At 41.6% G+C, this 19,804-nt stretch overlaps 1 protein-coding gene across 4 annotated transcripts in view; it reads right to left on the bottom strand.

The window, feature by feature from the left end:
* Nucleotides 1-19,804, bottom strand: part of CCDC186 (coiled-coil domain containing 186) — a 52,039-nt gene that overhangs the window by 31,205 nt on the left and 1,030 nt on the right. For all 4 annotated transcript variants that reach the window (XM_075935442.2, XM_006134968.5, XM_075935443.2 and 1 more), the window contains exon 2: nucleotides 243-936. In XM_075935442.2, the coding sequence (XP_075791557.2) occupies nucleotides 243-919 (677 nt within the window). In that variant the 5' untranslated portion in view covers nucleotides 920-936. The remainder of the gene's footprint in view (nucleotides 1-242; nucleotides 937-19,804) is intronic.

The raw sequence follows: 19,804 nt of genomic DNA, 5'->3' as shown, positions 1-19,804 counted from the left end.
TTAGAGGTCTACCTATACCAACTGTATGCATTTGTAAATTACATTTAGACTGTTTATAGAGTTTGTTTAAAAAAAAAAAACCACGCTTTTATACAACATCCTTAAAGAGCTAATTAATATAAATCAAAATCATGACAAGGATTAACAGCTAAGACTACATATATTGCACAACATGAGATTGTAACTCCATAATACACAATGTGTAAGAGTATCCTTATTTGTGTAAAGGTTAATTTACTCACTTCTTTATAGTTTGCTCCTGTTGGAAGTATCTGTCTTGCATGCATTTTTCAAATGTCGCTAAGGCATGTTCACCTTTCCTCATCCCATTTGGGATCTTGTGCTCTTTTGTAAAGTCTGTAGATAACAGTTCAGATTCTATTTCTTCTAGAAAAGCCTCCTGTGATGATTGCTGTATTGTGGAAATAAGTTTCTTGGTACAGTCTGTGTCATAAGGGCTTTCTGAATAGATTCTATTGCTAGATTTTTTTGTAAAATCAGACTCTTCCCTTAGCTCCTGCAGTATTTCCATTAGGGATTGTTCTGTGCCATTTTTTGAAACCTGTTGTTCAAAACCTCCACCAGGCAAGTGTTCTGCATTCACACAGTCTTTTATTTGTCTTTCAGAACACGTATTAGCACAGCAGTCTCCGGCTCCACTATAATTAGGTAAAAGCTGTCGCTCCTGTGCTTCAGTTACGAGTCCATCCCCTCTTATGTCAATAGCTGCTCCATTATGGTTTGATGCCAACAATTTCGGTGCCCTTTCCAAGCTGGAATCCTCTTCTCCAGTATAGCCAACATCTGAGCAGTCCTTCCCTTCAGAGGTCTTGCTTGTGCTGGCAGGTGTACTTTCTTCCTTTGATGGATTAACTGGCTCCAATATGCTCTGCTGCATTTCTGATAAACACACTTCCATCCTTCCCTTTTATGAATCTAGAAAGAGAATTTGAACAATATATTACATTAAAAAAGGCAAGATTTAAAAGGGGGAAGAGAGTAAAATGAAAAGACTTGGCTGGAAGTTAAGCCACTGGAGGAGGGGAATAATTTGGTTTTACATTCCCAACCACTAGCCAATCTTTTTGTCTGCTAAATATTTTAACAATCACTGTTTCAACAATTATAGTTTCTTATTTAAAAAATAAATCTGATTCTATTTCTTCTAGAAAAGCCTCCTGTGATGATTGCTGTATTGTGGAAATAAGTTTCTTGGTACAGTCTGTGTAATAAGGACTTTCTGAATAGATTCTATTGCTAGATTTTTTTGTAAAATCAGACTCTTCTGAAGGGAAGGGAGGGCCAAGGAACTAAAACTCTGAAATATAATTGGTTTTATATAATGAAATTTTTTTACTCCCTTTCAATAACTCTTTTAGTCTGAAGAGAGGAAACTGTAGAGGTGGCAAATGTTCTTTTGCTTTTTAAGAAACACAATAACCAAGCACTATCTTCTACTTTCAGATAAAAATAGCAAAAGCAACACTTCCAAAGAGTAAATACTGCAAAGGTTTCATTTTAAGCTTGCCAATGAAGGTGATATAAAGACTCACAACAATGATTCATTAGAGTACTGGGTTTCCCTGCTACAGACTGCAAACCACAAGCCATCTGTAACAATCCTTCAGAGGATCCACAGGATTTTCCCCCTTCCCTGTCAGACAGCGCACACAGATACACTAATTTCTCATCCCCAAGTGCTGACTGATCAGTTCTTTGCTTGTGCCCGGGGTGGCAAATATCACAGACTAGAGGAGCCTACCGAGGCCCCACTCATGCTCCATCCCCAGGTGAGGCTCTTTGCTCTGGCCCAGGCTGGCCGACCTACTGCCCCCAGGGATTTGGGGCAACTGGGGCCATCAGAGCTGGAGGCGCCGTGGGTACATCACCCAGTTTGGGTGCCAGGGGATGCTGTTCTGGATTCCTTTGGCAAGGGGGAAAGAAGGGGACGGGGAGCCTCAGGTATAAGGGGAGAGGCAGGGAGCTAGCCTTTCCCAATGGCCAGGTCACCAGCCATCCATGATTGTACTGGCTCTTAATACATTTAAAAAGCAGAGGAGTGGCATCTGGGACTGGGCGCAAGTCGGTCCCCCACTATGCCTCTGCCTCCCCTGCAGAGATGGTGCTGAGGGGAGCCGGCTTTTAAGCTGGCTTCCTCAGCAAGCTCCTGTCCCCTCTTGCTTATCGGATCATCGACTAGTCAGTCACTTACATCTCTATGCAGGGCTGGAAGTCAGCAGCTGCGTGGGAGCTGCCAACCATCAACAAGAGGAAAACATACAGGGGACCAGGGAATGAAGCAGAGAATATATTGGAGGAGGAGCATACCAGAGAGGACATCAGATGCCTGAGCAATATGGATGGGGAAGCATGTGGAGAATAGCAAGTTACAAGAACAGAACACTCAGGAGAAAATCTACTGAAGACAGGGCAATCAGTTGCTTTCCTAAAGGACAACTCATTTTTCAGATCCTTTGAGAGACACAACCCTTTAGTCCTGTGATTTTCAACACAAGATTCAATGCGCTGTTGCTGCTGAAGAGAAGAGATTGTGTGTGCAAAACTGCTGGATGGCACAGACTAAGTGCAATTAGTATGTATTTAAAAAAGAATTAATATAACAACTAGTGCTGGTGACAAGTGATCAGTCTAGTCTGTTGGAGGCCAAAGCCTTCATTTACCCACCAGACTGAAGCCAGTGCATTTACTATAGACATTGTATGGATAGAAATACCACAAATTTTCTTAAGCCATCAGGTTATAAAAGGGACAGATACTTGAAACTATATTCCTCTAATTATCCACAGCATACACATAGGAGGAACACTATCTTATTTCTGATCTAAGCATTCCTGAAGCACCAAGAAAAGATTCAAGGACCGTCTCAGCAAGTGCAGAATGACAACTGAATGTACTTTTGGTAGACTGATGGGACACTGGCATTCTTTAACCATTTAACTGATTAACCAGGATTTTACATCCTTACCCAAAACATAACTTACTAAAAGAAAAGAATGTTTCTAGCTTTCTTCATAGTGAAGTCCGTATTGATTCTTCAGGTTTCAAATGCTATCCTTTTATGTTTAAAAACCAGACTGAATTGGCAGGGAGAGGCTGAAATTCATCTCAACAGGAAGTGATAACTAATTTTTTCCCCGTTTCCATTGCTAACATTTAAACAGAAACAAATACCAACAATTTTCAGCATTCATTACTGAATTTCATAACAGAAACATCCATCTAATGTGTACGTTTAAGTGTCGATTGCCGCCCTGTTTTGATATTCACATAATAGCCTTTGCAAATGAATAGACGAAGTCAGCAAATGTGAATATTCATACAGCTGAATTTAATAATTCAAGCAATTGCTTGCTATAGGTCTTACAAATTAAGGTAAGAAATATTCACCATGTTGCCAATTAAAGTGTGTTAGTAATGATGCAGCTTACAAAATTTCAATGAAACGTAGCCTAGCAGTAGCAGTTTCAACTTGTTTTCTTAAATCAAACATGACATTTTGGCTAATATCTATGATACTGACTAGTATGTCCTAATGTAGTTGTCAGTGTGGTTATACAAAACCAGAACACTGACTCAAACTTATGACAAGATAAAATATTATATTAACCACTATGGAGGTGGTATTCATTTATATATTGTACAAAAAGTGGCGTGGTTAATTTCTAGTTGGCGTCTATTAGTCACCATGACAGCTAACCATGTTTTGACTTTGCCCGATACCTACGTCCTGTACCATGACGCTTGATGTTTCTGCAGAACTTTCTAAGCATACCTGTGCCACTAGTTTGATTAGTTTTCTTTTCTCACAGCTCTCGTCTACAGGGTAGGACATTCTACAACGCACTGTGGCAACATTTGGCTTTTCATGCATATTCTCCTAGCACTTTTGCCTCTGTTCAGATGCTACCGGACATATGCTGTAGGTATTTAAAATGTGTTTAAGTAAACATGTAACCACTGAAATTTTCATCAGTTAAACTTTTACATGTGGGGGAGGGGCAGCCTTTTACCATATGGAGAGATGGCTTTTAAGCTCAGGATCATTAGTTAACCATGTATATGGTTACACTTTCACATCCCTAATTTGCTGCAGCCCTTATTTCCCCAGAATGCTCCAGTTCGGGGATAGGCATCATGGGGATGCACATTGTGGTTTACAAAGGGGGTGGACAGTGGGGGGTAAAAAAAACCCAAAACATTGTATAGGTACAGTTCAACCATACTTGATGGAAGAAGACCAGATGAGAGTTTCACATACTACAGTAAAACTCCATTAGTCCGGCATCCAATGCTCCGGCACTCCTGATGCTCCGGCACCATCAGGAACCTGGAAGTGCTCTGGCTGCTGGACAATTGGAGCTGCTCTGCGTCCCGCTTCCCCGATTCAGCCGCTGCTGAAACTGACCAGCAGCTGAATCGGGGAAGCCGGGGGCAGAGCAGCTGGGGTGCTGCCAGTTTGGTCCTGTAGTGCTGCCCCTCGGGGTTGCGGCACCAACACGGCAGCACCCCAGCTGCCCTGCCCCGGGCTTCCTGGAATCAGCCACTGGTCAGTTTCAGCAGCGGCTGACTTGGGGACACCTGGGGCAGAGCAGCTGGGGTGCTGCCGGGTTGGCTCCACAGTGCCGAGGAGCGTTGCTATGGGGCCAACACGCCAGCACCCCAACTGCTCTGCCCCAGGCGTCCAGGATTCAGCCGCTGCTGAAACTGACGAGCAGTGGCTGAATCGGGGACGCCTGGGGCAGAGCCAGACTATGGGGGGGGGCTATGAGGGGTCTGGAGTGGCATCCCCTCCCACCCCACCCCAGACCCCTCATAGCCCCCCCTTCCGATAGTCCGGCATATATGATAATCTGGCACCCCCTGGGTCCTAAAGGTGCCGGATTATCGGAAGTTTACTGTAATTACAAAATAAATAAATAAAGGTACTTGGAACACGGGCAAGCATATGCCTTTCACTCCAAAACTACAGCTCTGCTGATAAGGTAACAATAACCAAATTGACACAGGACCGGAGAGAAACCGAATAAGATTTGCCCAGGAGTAAAAACTCCCCCTCATCCTCACACTGACACAACAGCACAGCGAGAACTAATTCAGTATTCCTACCAGTCAAAAACCATGACTCCAGCCTTCAAAAATCATGATTAATAATTTTTAAATTCATTATTCTGTTTTCTGGTGTTTAAGATTTTAGGGTTCACATTTCAATCTTCTCTCTCCAAGCGTGAGAGTTAGAAACAGGCTTATTTTGTATGTTGACTTGCAAATATTTTTCTTCTGTGGCCTGATGGTATTTCCAAAACTTTAAAATTTAATTTGGGAGGAGGTAGCACCATTCACATTTTATTTTAATACTGCCTTATTGCTTGTAAGGAGTCAAAATACAGTTTCAGCAGCAGGTGAGAGATAGATTTGTTTTGTTAGTAGAGGCTGCACCCTCCCTGGTCCAGCATCCTCAGGACCTGACAGGTCCGGGATGAGAGATTTTTCCCAGACCAGGAGAGGTCATTTCAGGCTCCCCACTGCTGGCTGCCCCAGGTTTCCTGGCTCCCACCACAGGCAAACTGAGCCATGCGCTGGCCCCTCTGCAGCCCAGTTGAGCCACGCGCCAGCTCCCAGTCCTCCACTCCACTGCATCTCACCGGGACACTCTGATCCAGGAACATCTGTGGTCATGCTGGACCAAAGAATCCCAGATTTTAGAGGTGCAACCTTTACCAGCAGATGCCAGTGGAAAGAAAGTATCTTCCAACATAAAATGTGCCAGCGGGCGCAACGTAGCAAGGGTAGCAAGAAGGACAACGATATCTGAATTCCTTGTGTGTACAAAGAATGAGTAGTCGACTAGTCAATTAACTGATAAGCCTAGGCTTATTGGTTAATCTAGTCGACTTCTTGCATTCCTTCTCCTCCCCGCCCCCCAGCTGCCTCTGTATCAGAGGCAGCAAGGGGGAGGGGGAACAGGCTTATAAGTCAGTTTCCCACAATATCCCCCAGGCACGGCTGCCTCTATTAGAGACCGGGGGTGGGGGGAAAGAGAGTCAGGGGCTGCTGCCGCAAAGCAGCCTCCCCTGCCCTTCCTCCCCACAGCCTCTATTCACAGGGAGCTTGCATCTCTGCGGACAGGGACTTTTGCCACTATAGCAGAGGCAGCAGTGTAGGGTGGCAGGAAGCTCCCCAGGAATGGGCCAGAATGCACTGGCTGCTGGCCCCACTCTCAGGGACTATAGAATAGTGACTAACCACTAAGCATTCATATGCTTAATCAACTATTCAATTAACCGATAGCTAACATGCCTACTCTAGAGCTTAGTCCATGAGCCTTTACCCTTGAGCTAAAAGCCAGCTGGCTCTCAGCTAAGGCTGAGCATGAACTGAATTTTTTTAAAGCTACCTATTTAAAAAAAAAAAAAAAAAAGTTGAAAGATCTGAGTTCCCCTTTTAATCAAGGTCTTTTCAACAGGCAAGAAATTGATGATATAATGGGGAAACACTGAAGGTGAGTATACACAGGCTGCTGTCAAATGCACAAAAATTAAAAAAGTGTTTTGCTAGCGTCTGTAAGTTCCAATCATCTTACTGGTGTATTGCAACTATGGCCTTTATTCCATGGTTAATAAGAGTAAGACTATCACTACCTTTAAAGTTAAGCATCTGTGCATTTACAGGACCATGGCTTTTAGCACGTATAAAAAATTGACAACTTTCCAAGTTGAAGCTGTTAATTTAGAAAACACTTAAGTAAAACATCTATTTTTCTGCTTTCGTATGACTGACTCACAGTGCTTCTGCTAAAATTGAAGTGCCCTCAAATCTATTTGGGATTTTTTTTAGAAGAGTTTAATATATTTATTGGACTCATTTAACAAAAGAAGGACCTGATCTGCAAAGTTGCTCATATTGGTCTTCCTACTAGGAGAAAGAATCAAGCCCTTAATTTGTTTATCCATTTCTGACTTATCTAGGGTTGCCAGATAGTTTAACAAAAAATACCGACCCTCCCCTCCCCCCCCCAAAAAAACCCCCCAAACATACCAGGAAAAGATTCTGTAGAAGAAAAAATAAAAAGGAGGAAACCAAAGTTGTTAAAAAAAAAGAAAGCCCCCCAGAATAGAATTGTGGAGCAAAAAATAAAATAAAAAAATTTTTTTTAAAGGAGGCTGCCCCTTTAAAACGGCTACCATCTTGGTCACCATTTTTAAAACCCCACAGCTCCTCCCAGTAAGCACAGGGAAGCCAGGGGTCAGGGGGGGAACTGGTGGGAGGTTTTTTTTGGGGGGGGGCGCACAGAAACGGCTTCACAAGCCGCACTTTTGGGGGGCAAGAGCCACGGGTTGGCCACAGCTGGTGTTGAGGGAGGCATCACGTGGCCAGCTTTCAGGTCTCTGCTGGTTATGTGGGCCAGAGCAGCGTGCACTCTGCTCCCATTCCAGCCCAACACTCCCCTAGCGTGGCACCCAGCAAGTGCCCCCTTTCACTACGACTCTGCTGCACTCTTCATTCCCCCGCCAGATGCGGCAGGGAAAAATTGTCCCCACTGGGTTTCCGTCCAAGGGAAACGGGAAATACCGGACATTTCACATGTCCGGTATTTCCTGTTTGTTTTTAAACCGGACAGAGCCCACAAATACCGGACTGTCAGGGTGAATACTGGACACCTGGCAACCCTAGACTCTTATCTACCCCATGACAAATATTCAACTTTAGTTCTTATCCAAGGTTCACTCCCATACTCTTACAAACGGACAACCAACTGTACAAACATCCTGTTAACTTCACTTTAAGAAATGTAATAAACCGAGGATTTGGCTTGGTTTTTATATAATGTCTGTCCTACACTGATCTTTAATGTTATCTTGTAGTGAAAAATTAAATTGTAAAGAAGAGCACAAGAGCAAGTTATATGCTTGTAAAAGCATGTGACTGACCCATAGTAGTATGGGTATCATGCTGACTTACTACATGAAGAAAGCATCTGTGATCATATATTAAATGTTAGGACCTGAACTCAGAAATATTTTGCAAGTCTCTAAAGAAAAATAATAAGAAGCTTAAGGAAATTAATTCACTGAAGACTAGATAATGTAGATAGCATTTATTTTAAAGAGTTTTCAAAATTAAACTTCTGATTAGTTTATTATTCCAGAACCACTATAATATGATGTAGTAGCTATGAGGGATTCAACTTTAACTTGCAATGGTAATGTAAAGATTATTTTAAAATCTTTGTCACAAAATGTCAACTTGTTAAATGTATTAGCCCATCACACAACAGACACAGATTTCAGAGCACAAATCCGCTGAAACATGATACACACTCAAACTCTGCAGACATAAAGGTATTGAGACACCTCTTATTAGAAGTGAAACAGTAATATCCTACTCTTCAGGAAACAGATGCTATTCCCCTACTATTCTTCCATATCTTCTATTCACTCTAGATATGTCAGTAATGTATATGGTTCACCGTTTTCATGTGAAACTCTTAGGTCTTAGTTAAAAAAAAATTGTACTGTTTTACAATTTGCGATTAAAGTGGTATAACTCCCCCCCCCCGAATATATTGGTATGATTTTGTTCAAAGATGCTCTGCACAGGTTAACCTGCATCTATAGTAGGGGTTTTACTGAAAACCATTTCAGTAAAAATTTTATACCCGTAGCCCAAAAAGTTGAAGTGGTACTAAAACTGTACATAGACCAGACCTTACTTACCTTAAGAGTGCTTCAGGAGGACTCATTTATACCCTCCAAATTGTAAACAAAGTCCTTACACTATTTGGATTCTTTGTTTATATTCATGGTCCTTAAAACCCATGTTGACCAACAACCTAGAAATCCTCCAGCACTGCTCCTGTGAGACTTTTAAAGGTTTCAGTTTCTCAAGGTCAATTCCCTTGAAATTCATCATAGAATATAGAAGCAAAAACCTCTAAGTAGTAACCCTTCAGTTGTCTACAACATCCACTAATCCTCCATATTGTCAACAGCAGAAGCTCAAATTAGAGGACAAGGATTTTTTTAAATCCTGAATTGCACATAAAAATAGATAAAAACGAATTAAATGTGCAGCTTGCCCTGTTGTTCACTGTCAGAGGGAACTATTCATTCTCTCTGTCTCATGGCTTGTACAGTCCTTCCTCTCTAATGGCACGTGGAACAAGTGGGGATTTTACTATTTCTCTCCCTTCCACCTTTTAGAAGAAGGAAGATCTACTTTTTTCTTTCTTCCTCTATTGTTAGTGACCAGGATTGGTTGTCTGTTCTATGTAATGCAGATTCTCTCCCCCTTCTGTGCAAGGAACCAGAAGTCACCATAAAGTCTGGTCCATTTGCTATTCTAATTACAGTAATGCTCATTTGATCTATGTAACACTCACTCAGGCAGACTGCCCATCAGCACACATGGCCGGTAGAACCCAGTAATGAGCTTACTGTTATTTACTTTTCCCCACATCACTAAGCAGGAAAGAACAGCATCTTCATACCACCTATATGAATCATGAATGATACTCAAAGAGGTTAGGTGCATGGGACTCGCTTATTATTCAAATACTGTTGAAGCTAATTCCACAAGAAAATTATCCAGCCACATGAACTGTATCAATTTAACTATACCAGTGTACTTAGTACAACTTCCCATCCTCCTCCCCCCAGCAGGGATGTAGTCATCACAAACACTCTTATATTGATACACCCATTCCAGTATGGAAAAGGAAATAAGCTATATTGGACTAAGGTGCCTTTATACCAATATACCAGCGTCCACACTAGGGGATGTGCCAGTATAACGACATATACACACACACACCCTTTAACTGAAACAGTTATATCAATACAAAAAGTATAGCTGCCCGTAATGATTAGACAAGAAGGTGGTTAAAAGACCTGTAATTAGCCCATACTAGTGCTTCCAATTGTTGCTATTTCTAGTAGAGCTGCAAAAGCAGCAGGAAATTTAAAGATATTCTAGCATAGACCTAGCCTTACAACTGATGAACAGAAGCTAAAGTCCTTTTTTGAGCATGGGTTGCATGTGGGCAGGGGCAGGGGCACAGAAGTGGCTAACTTTGAAATGTACAAGAGCCTCTGCTAGGGCTCTTGTACACTTCAAAGGGGACTTTTTTACATTTTAAAGTTGGAACACCACATGGAGCCCAGGTCCAGCAGGGGACTCTGACTCCTGGCTCCATGTGGCACTTTCACTTTGAAATGGCCAAGAGCCCCAGCGGGGGCTCTTGTGCATTTCAAAGCGGAAGCACCCTTGTGGAGCCCAGGGGCAGCAGGACTTTTTGCTGGCCCCAGGCTCCACGCCTTGTTCCAACTTTGAAATACACAAGAGCCCCCACTGGGGCTCTTGTACATTTCAAAAGTGGGACGCAGAAGTTATTATCGACTAATCGAATAGTGGATGGAAAGCCCATCGACTATTTGATAAATTTTGATTAATTAAAGAAACATCCCTAATTTGTTCTCTACTTCTCAGATAACATGCCAACAAAAATTAAAGTTAATCATTCTGTAAGGCAGGCTTGTGATGTAAAATTAATGGTAAAATCCTGCTTTGGATGGGTCTTACCAGATGCTTGTCATGAAACCAGATGGCAAACTTGATCAGCTGAATTATGTTTAGGATAGGATATACAATTCTTCACACTTTAAAATATTTTTCTGTACAATTTTCCAGTGCCATTGTTTTTGGCACAACAATGCAGGACTAGTATAATCTTCAAAGCAGCTGAAAACAACTGTTGCTGGTTTAATTCTTCCAGGAACTCACCAGCTGTTAGCAACTCAAAAACACAAATTTTCTTAGCCATATTTTTAAAAACAGTTATTAAATCTAAGCAGGTAACCATGATTGCTAGTGCATTGTAGGTTGAGAAAGGAAGTTATACACAAAACAATTGTGTCACCTTTTATTAATTAGGGAAAAGAGCTAAGTTGCCTGATTTTCAAAAGTACTAAGAACTCAGTGCTCCCATTGACTTCACTGTGTGTAATGATTGCTCTCTCAGAGTCAGGTCACAATATTTCAAATGTAGTCTCTTTTTGTTAAACTGGCATGTAGTTTATCTAGGCCTGCAAGCTTCACACTGAATGTTATTGAGATAGAAAATATGTTTAGTGGACTAATACCTGCACATTTTCTGACAATTTCCCAAAATTCATATTAAAGGATGTGTCAACACACTAGCGATCATGATTAATTGTCTAGCTTTAATCAGAACTGTTTTAAAAGTCTGGTTAAGAAAACTTGTTGGAGGTGGAGAGAAAAGTTGTTGGCCCAGTTGCTAACAGCTGGTAAGTTCCTGTAAGAATTAAACCAGCCACAATGGTTTGTAGCTGCTTTGAAGGCTACACTAGGCCTGAATTATTGTGTCAAAATACTCCTTAAAAACATTCTTGACTGCAACAAGAATTAGTTATAAGTTATTTTAGGAATCATTTGTTGCTCCATTAAGGCATGCACATACCTAAACTGAGTAACTTACTTTCCTCCCACCTTCTTTTTCTGTAATTGGTTACCCTCACTTGTTGCTTCTCATCTGATATATAGTTGAAGTCTAAAAGGTGATCTGCACAAATGGGTCCCCTACATAAAACCATCAGGAAACAACTGTTAAAGCTAATGAAAGAACAATGATCTTAGTTACACTGCCGCAGAAAAATGCTTACATTTTCCCGGTGTACTAGAAAGGATGCTGTAGTGTAGACATGATTCACAACATACCATCCAACTTCTATGATGTGTCTATACTACAACTTCCACAAGTGGGGGGGGGGGGGGAAATATCAGTGAAGTTTCCAGTTCCTTTTGATTACCAAAAATAAAAGCTGCATATAAATATCTATGGGATAATTTATTTCTAAAGCTGATTTTGTGTTCAAGGGCTTTGAACAATAAAAATCTTTAGTATAATGATTTAATCAAACCTCCTACTCCAAATGGAAATACCCAACAAATGACAAGACAATTTAGTGCAATATAACCCACAACTTTTCAGAAAAATTATTAGCCTTATGTTGAAATGTTTCCCTAGTACTCTGATAGTACCAAATATCATTCTTTTTTTATTTCAGAATAGTTGAAAAGAAATAACCTTAGAAAGGCTACTGTAAAACTAAACACATATTTTCCAGTATCTTTTTAAAAACTACTCTGACAAATACACAAAAGCTACAAATCAAGGCTCTGACAAATTACAGAAACAAAGAAACTTGTAATTACAACAATCACTTTAGTTAATAGCTAAATACAATAGATTGAATTAGTTATAGCAGAGAAACAACCCTACATGATGAAGAAGCCACAGAGTATGGCCTGCAGTTCTTCATATAACAATAGATTTGCACTAGGGTCGCATTAGACGAATAATGATTTGGTACTACAAAATACTTTGAATGTTTACTATAATTATGTGATTTGGTGAAAAAAAATCAAACTTTAATTTAATTTGAATCTCCTGACTAGAAGACTATTAATTAAGAAAAGCAGGTCAGCATGTCCAATCAGTGTCTATGAAATGCAGAGATATGCATGTCATCACAGCAGGCTTTAGGACACATGTACTGTACATGTACTACAGTCACTAACAATTAAAATTGATCAGAGAGCTCTTGTATTTTGGGCTGCAAGATAGCTACATTATTACCCAAATTTCAAAGTGTTCACTTAACTGAAAATAAAAGGACTTAACAGGTCTTTGTACTTCAGCAGTTTCACACAGTTTTGCATACAAACTGCACCTCAAAACATTTTATTGAATGAAACAATACTTCCATATGTAAATAAGAGAATTTAAGTGATAGCAACAGGTGAGAAAAATGTATTTTCAACCAAGATTCATGAAGAGATGGGGAGTCAATTAACAGGAGAAAAAACAACTGCGTTCTATGTGACAAGAAATACAGAGAGGCAAGCCTCCAAGTCCATCAGTCATGCCTATAAATAATATTGTGCATTATTAGGTTAGCATATTTTATTATCTCTCTAGTGTTCTTGCAGCTGGTTTTATATATATATAAAACATGTAAGGAGTGACAGAAAAGAGATCGTTAGACATTCAAAAGAAAGGAACAAATGCCCATGAAATCTGTTACAGCAAGTCTTTGCAGAATGTTCACAACAGAAGGACAGTTGGAAACAAATCCTCAAATAAATATTGGGTCAGGAGTGGTATTTGAGGATAATGGACATATAATCACTTTTTTCTGTACATGTGAAAAGGGCAGGTGGAATCTGGAGAGATGGGACTTGGGAAGGCTGGGATAAAGGACTGTGCAATAGTTAAGAAGTGGGGAGTAAGAATAGAGATGGAATTGAGTCAGGGACAGGTATCATTGGGGTTAAAGTTGTAATGGACAAAGAACAACAATATGCTTACAGAAGTGTAAGCTGAGAGAGTCAAGGAGTGTTTTGCTCAATTGCCAAATGGCTTCTCAAGAGACAGACCAGCTTTTGTCTTCAGTAACCTTGCAAACGATCACATCAAACTACACTTAGATGACTGGCCAGCAACTCCCATGGCTTGGTGGCTCAATTTTCTGCATGTTTTCAGCTGCAAAATCGTGCACTTCTGAATACGCTCCAGTCTCAGTAATGATTTTGGATGGTAAGATAACAATTACCAGACACACACCTGGGTTATAATAGTAACTACCTTTTTAGCAGTACACTTTCCTAAAGTTCTAGCCGATTGTCATCTTGCGGAATCATGTTCTGCCAATCTAAAATTTCCCTTATAGATTCAAGATATCTATCTCTCTCTCTCTCTCTCACACACACACACACACACCTCCCCCCTCTAAAAAACAAGAACGAAACCCTACTAGTTTGTACTGCTCATGAAAATCAGTTGCTGTGACACATAACTATTGTGCTATCATTGGTAGCTATGTAAACTCTGTAGCAAATATAATTAAGTCCAAACATGCTAGAGAAAATAAAATAGGCTAACTTAACAATGCACAATATTTTTATTATAGATAACTGAGATGCTCAGTTCTGCCTGAGAACTTGATTAAATCATGAAGATCCGAGAGACCAATCATTTTACAGCATGGACAGCTTAATACAGAGAATTTCATGGGCTCCTTTTGCTCACAGGGGAATTCTGCACCACTGCACAAGGGAAAATTTACACAGAAATTAGTTTTCTGTGCAGAATGTAATCCCTTGCTCAAAGAAATGAGCTGCAAAATTGATGGCCCCCACTAGGGCCATTGGACCTGGCAGACCACAGCTCCTTAGTTCAGAAAGGGGGAGGAAGAAAAAGTAAGTAAGAAAAACACCATGTAAAACAAAGTTTTAATTTAGTTCTATGTGTACATTCCATGCATAGGAATAGAATACTCCTCTCAGTGCTGGTGTACATGTATTTAATCATCATTAAGGAACAGTGCTTGAGCTCAACTCCAACATTACTCAACATGGTTCCTGATAAAGATGGTTTCTAACATGGTTTGGCTTGAACTAAGTCATGTTTAAAATCTGTGTTATAAAGATCTTTAAAATAGCATAACTTTCTATTTCCCTTTTTGATTGAGATAAGAAGTTTATTGCCATTATTGCTATTTAGAAAGTGCAGGTCTCCAGAACATGGCAGTAAAACCACCTGAGCTCTGTCAATACTAACACTCCCTCCAATGGTGGAGCAAAAATAGGAGATCTACTGTATGATGCAAGACCTAATCATAGTTACTCAAAATATCACTTATTTGGCTCACAGAGGTAGAAACAAACTGTCTACACAAGACAAGTCAAAGAGGATTGTAACCATAGTCAGGGCACAATCTATCTGTAATAGAAAGGGAAAAGTCCACTGTGTTCTCTAAATACAAACGTTAGCTGATACAGCTCTGTGACCCAGTGTAGACAAGGCCTCACTATGCTTTGAGCACTAAACTTGAGCAGGTCTGAGGGATACCGGTAGACTGTCAGCTCCCATAAAAGTAAACACATTTAGAGTATCAGACTTTCATTTTCATTTTGATTTGTTTTAATCTGACAAACAGGCAGACTGCAGGTTGCTCCATGCCCTTGCTGAGGTGCAAAACCAGTACTGTGTGTTTTCAAAGCACTATGACTCATTTAAAGGAACTGCAAGACAAGATATCCTACTTTCCCTGGATTTTCTTTGCTCGTGTCACAACTCATGCATTACCTCGGTGTGTATTTTTACATGATTCCTTTGAGGTAACTTTGGGTTTTTTCCCCCCGCTATACGTTGCCCCAGTATACATTGTTTCCTCACTATTGTTGTTGATGCTTGTAGAACACACACACACTTCGCACAAACAGAAGTCAGCTGCAGGGAAAAAAAATCTCCATTTTACATCATTTTGGAATATGTCTATGTTTTCTGGAACATATCTTGAACGTATAGAGGGCACGCCCTGTATTTTGCAAAAGGCTTCATATTGTCAGTTGATTGGCAGGGAAGCCAATCACAGGTGAACTTGAAAATTAAGCCTAAGCTCAAGTTTACCAATGGGGCTGGATTTGTTACAGTCACAATGCAAGTCACTGAGCAGCCAGTCTGTTCATATTTAATCTATCTGATTTCAGTGTTAGTGTACACATGATATGAATAGATCCACTTTGACTGATTGTCCAGGGGAAAAAAATCCTACAACTTAACAAGGGGGCTGGCCTGAGGCCCCCAAACAGTAATCTTTAAACAATGTTTGAGAACAGTCAGTAACTGTGGTGTTCAACCAGTTGTAAAGCAGAAGCCATTATAGCGGCTACTGTTATAGTGAACTAGCCACACTCAACCAGCCAAATAGCTAATGTGGCTAGCGCAGAGGTCGGCAACCCCTAGCATGCTTGCCATGAGCAGCACATAAGCCAATTTCCCACGACACGCAGGGTAGGTGCTCAGCCCACCCCTCCCCCCTCCCGTGCAGCCAGGAGCTTGTGCTGCAGCTCCAGCCTCAACCATGCAGCTGCAGGCTGGAGCAAAAACTTCGGCTTCCTGCTCAGAAAGTGGGGCAAGAAAGGCACGCATGCATCCCTGGGCCTGCCTCTACCCAGCCTGAGCATGCAGCTCCTGGGAGCTAAGGGGTTAACTCCCCCTTTCCTGACTACAAGCTTCTTGCTCCAGGGAGGGTGGGGGGCTGGGCCTGGGCAGCCAGCACATGAGACGTGCCAGGCTGCTCCCCCACAGTCTGTGCAGGATTGGGAAGCCCCTTCTCCAGAACTCTTCTGGGCCCTGCTGGACTGGAACCAGCTCTGGGAAACCCTGGGCTCTGCCTGCCCCAACCCCGGAGCCTTAGCCTGCAGGCAAAGGGCTGGTCTGGGCAGGGAAGAGACTCTGCCCCCTGCCTCAGCGCTACTGCCCTGCTGGTGAATGCGCTAGGGGCACAGGGATATGGAGTTTGGGGGAGGGGGAGGTGAAGGAGGATGCAGGAGCAGGATGGGAGGGGACAGGGGTTGCACTGAGAGGCATGGGGTGATGCAGGGGATCAGACTGGGGGGGATCACGCAGCTAAGGGAGCAAAGCTGGAGCAGAGGGAAGATGTGAGGGGGGATACAACTGTACTTTGCAGAAGCTGTGTTTTCCTTTACTCCCCACTTCTTTGCCTCCCTCCCCAACCAGCTATTTGGCTGCATTCTCACCCTCTCACCTTTTCTGCATTACTCCCACAACCCCTTCCCGCCCCCAAACTCCCTCTCATACCACGACCCACACCCTTTTCTTCCGCCAAACTTCCTTCCAGACGCTCTACTGCTCATCCCATCCTGCATCCCTATACCACTCATTGGCAGCACTATCCCCCACACTGAATCCTTCATTTTTGTCTCCCCCACCAGGTGCCTAAGGGGATCCACAAAATCCACTAACTCGGGAACCCCAGAAAAGTAAATCTCGCCTTTGGGAGGCCCTGAACCTCAGTCTTCCCTGTCCCTTCCCCTCACCCAGTGGGGGGCTGAAGTGCCAGAAAAGTGAGGTGTCTCAGTTGGGGGCCACATTAGTGAGGGTTGGGGGGGGGGGTTTGGAGGAGTTTCTTTGCATCTCACTTGTGTGGTCCCCAACTGACTTTTCTGTGTGGGTTAGTAACCAACCCAAAAAAAGATTCCCCACCCCTGACAAAGAAAGAAAACATTTAAACCTTGTGTGTCAGACACAATATTTTTCTTTATTTAAAATGAAGTTTGAAAAACTAACATGAGAAAGTTAAATGCTTAATCTGTTTCTTGATTTGTTTAATAATTTAAATTAAACTGTTCTCCCCAGCTGCAGCACTAGCAAAATGGCTTGGGCGTAATTAACAATGAGTTTCCATTAGCAACTTGTAGTCTGTGGAAAGGTTTGCACTGACTCAGGTGATCCACAGGGCATGCTGTTGAGAGATCCCCTCCCCCACTCCTAGGAGAGTGGCATGGCCCAGGGCAGGAAGGTTAAATCTTGGCACACCACTTCCGAAAGACTGCTGACCCCTGGGCTAGCATGCTGGACAACCACAGGTCTATAAGCTCTAAGGGCTTGCATACAAAAGGGTAGATGGAGAAGGATGACAAGCAGATAAATAACACAGTTTATGCTGTTCACCCATTCATGTCTGAAGCCAGTGAAGCTCCACTGGTGATGGAGGTAAGTAGCCTAGCTGCAGTAGCAGCATTTGAGCTACAGTGTCATTCACTCCTGCCCAGAGCAGGACTGTGGAAGTATCAATTAATCCCTAGTAACCTGTCTACATGACAGCTCCCTCCACCATTGCTAGTTACAATACTATAGAATACTGAGAATGGTTTCCAACCTTTTTTCCCCCCCATTTGCAGACCCCTAAATTTTTTTTCAAATGGACATGCAAACCAAATCTTAAGCAAGCTTTATGGACTCCCAGGGGCCTGCAGATCACAGATTGAAAACAATGAGCTAAATTATAGGTTGAGCCAGTGTGTACTAAAATTGGTTTTTACTTAAAGGAGTTTCTAAACTTGTTACAACCCTGTAAATTCAAAGTCAAAGAACAGTTAAAATATGGTATTATTCCATATATATTGATCACGTAGACTCATGTGTTAACTATGCTGGAGCATTACTGTATTATTACAAGGTCCCCCTGAAAACTTTTGGAAATGTGGACAGAACCAAAACACCAGTGCTCAAGAGACCCAGATGAGAGAATAAACTTTAAAAGGTAAGAGGTCTGTCAAAGATGAGTATTAAAGTGGGCACACAATATTCATTTTCAAAATATAAATCTCATGTTCTCCCAGGAGTTAGAAGCTGTAAGCAACTATGAAAGAAAACATGAACCTAATTTCCAAAAACAATTGAGATTTTACATTTTACAACTGACTATTATATGCACAGTACTCCACATTTCTGCCTAGCCTTGGGATGTCAAAATGCATTTAATTAAAAAACTGTGTAACTATTGAACATTTCAGCAGTTACACCCACAGTCCCCCTTTGCTGCTGCCTCCGATACAGAGGCAGCAGCAAGCTGGGAAGGGAGGCAGCTGCCTGGAAGCCAGTGCACACTCTGAGCCGGCTTTTAAGCTGACTCCCTGCGCATACTGGGAGCCTGTATGTAACCGTGAACATTAACCAATAAGCCCAGGCTCATCGGTTGACCATATATACGGTTACACTTTCATAGCCATAGTCTAGATAGTTTCACTGTTTCCCTTGTATAGTCAGTTTATCATTTTCCCTGTTCATAAGGGTCTTCCAAAAAGCAAGAGCTCAGAAATATACATTGTTTTTTAAAATAAAGCAGGAAAATGTCACTATTATTCCAGAAGTTAGCAGGGAAGACTCAAAGGAAATTAAACTACTTTTAAAAATTATTTTTATGCGAACAACTACATTTCAGCTGGATAGTGACCCATTTAAGTCAGCATCTGTAAATTTGATATTATGAAGCACTCTGGGATTTTTGTAAAAATGAGTACTGCATTATTACTATTATAGTATTCATACAGGAAATTCTACTAGAAGAAGAAACAAACAATGCAACAAAAATAAACTTATTTATTTCTAATACAGTACAAGGGCAGATTGGAATCTTCATATGTAAAATCATATGAAGCATCACAAAGCAACCTGTCCAGGTCTGCACAATGTCTCACTGAGGTTACTGGAAATTTATGTGGGTTCGCAGACACCTATGTAGATTGCTTTCCTATGATCAGAGCTAAAAATACAGATCATGCAAACAGAATTTTCTTCTTGGCTGAGTTGCTGTAAAACCTCCCATTTTCAAACCTTGAAGTGAGAACAGCTCTCATAAATAAAACAGCTGCATATCATACTGCAGTAAACCTGCAAGGCTAAAAAAAATCCCTTCATAGCCTTCACATAGTTTTGCCACAAACATTTCAATTGAATAACAACATCAAACACAGAAACAATGGGAAGGCATCCTACACTCTTATGTATTAGGACACTAAAAGGATAATCAATATTTTGTCACTGAGAAAAAAAAACCATGAAGGGGGAGGGAGAAATCCAACACTATACAACAGGAGCTCTCCACATAAAAGCTTTTGAAGGAGGAAATGCCATAATGCTGCCTAGTCAGGACTTTAAACTCCCTGCATTCAATTTCATTTTGCTTTTTTCCTCTTCTAAACTTGACCTTCCACAGCAGAGGCCAGGATCTCCCTGGAGCCACAGCTACCTGTAGCCGCATTCCTTTGCAAGATTCACTGAAACCTCATAGCAACAAGTAACTGCACAGACCGCACAACTAACGCCTTAAATAAACGTGTCTCTCCCGTAAGGTCCACCGTACAGAATCACCACACTGTTAAAACAACAACTAAA

The sequence above is a fragment of the Pelodiscus sinensis genome, chromosome 8 (assembly GCF_052426305.1).
Source record: "Pelodiscus sinensis isolate ZL-2025 chromosome 8, ASM5242630v1, whole genome shotgun sequence".
Lineage (NCBI taxonomy): Eukaryota > Metazoa > Chordata > Testudines > Trionychidae > Pelodiscus > Pelodiscus sinensis.
Note: the sequence above shows the minus strand (reverse complement) of the source record. Positions and strands in the feature narration are given on the sequence as shown.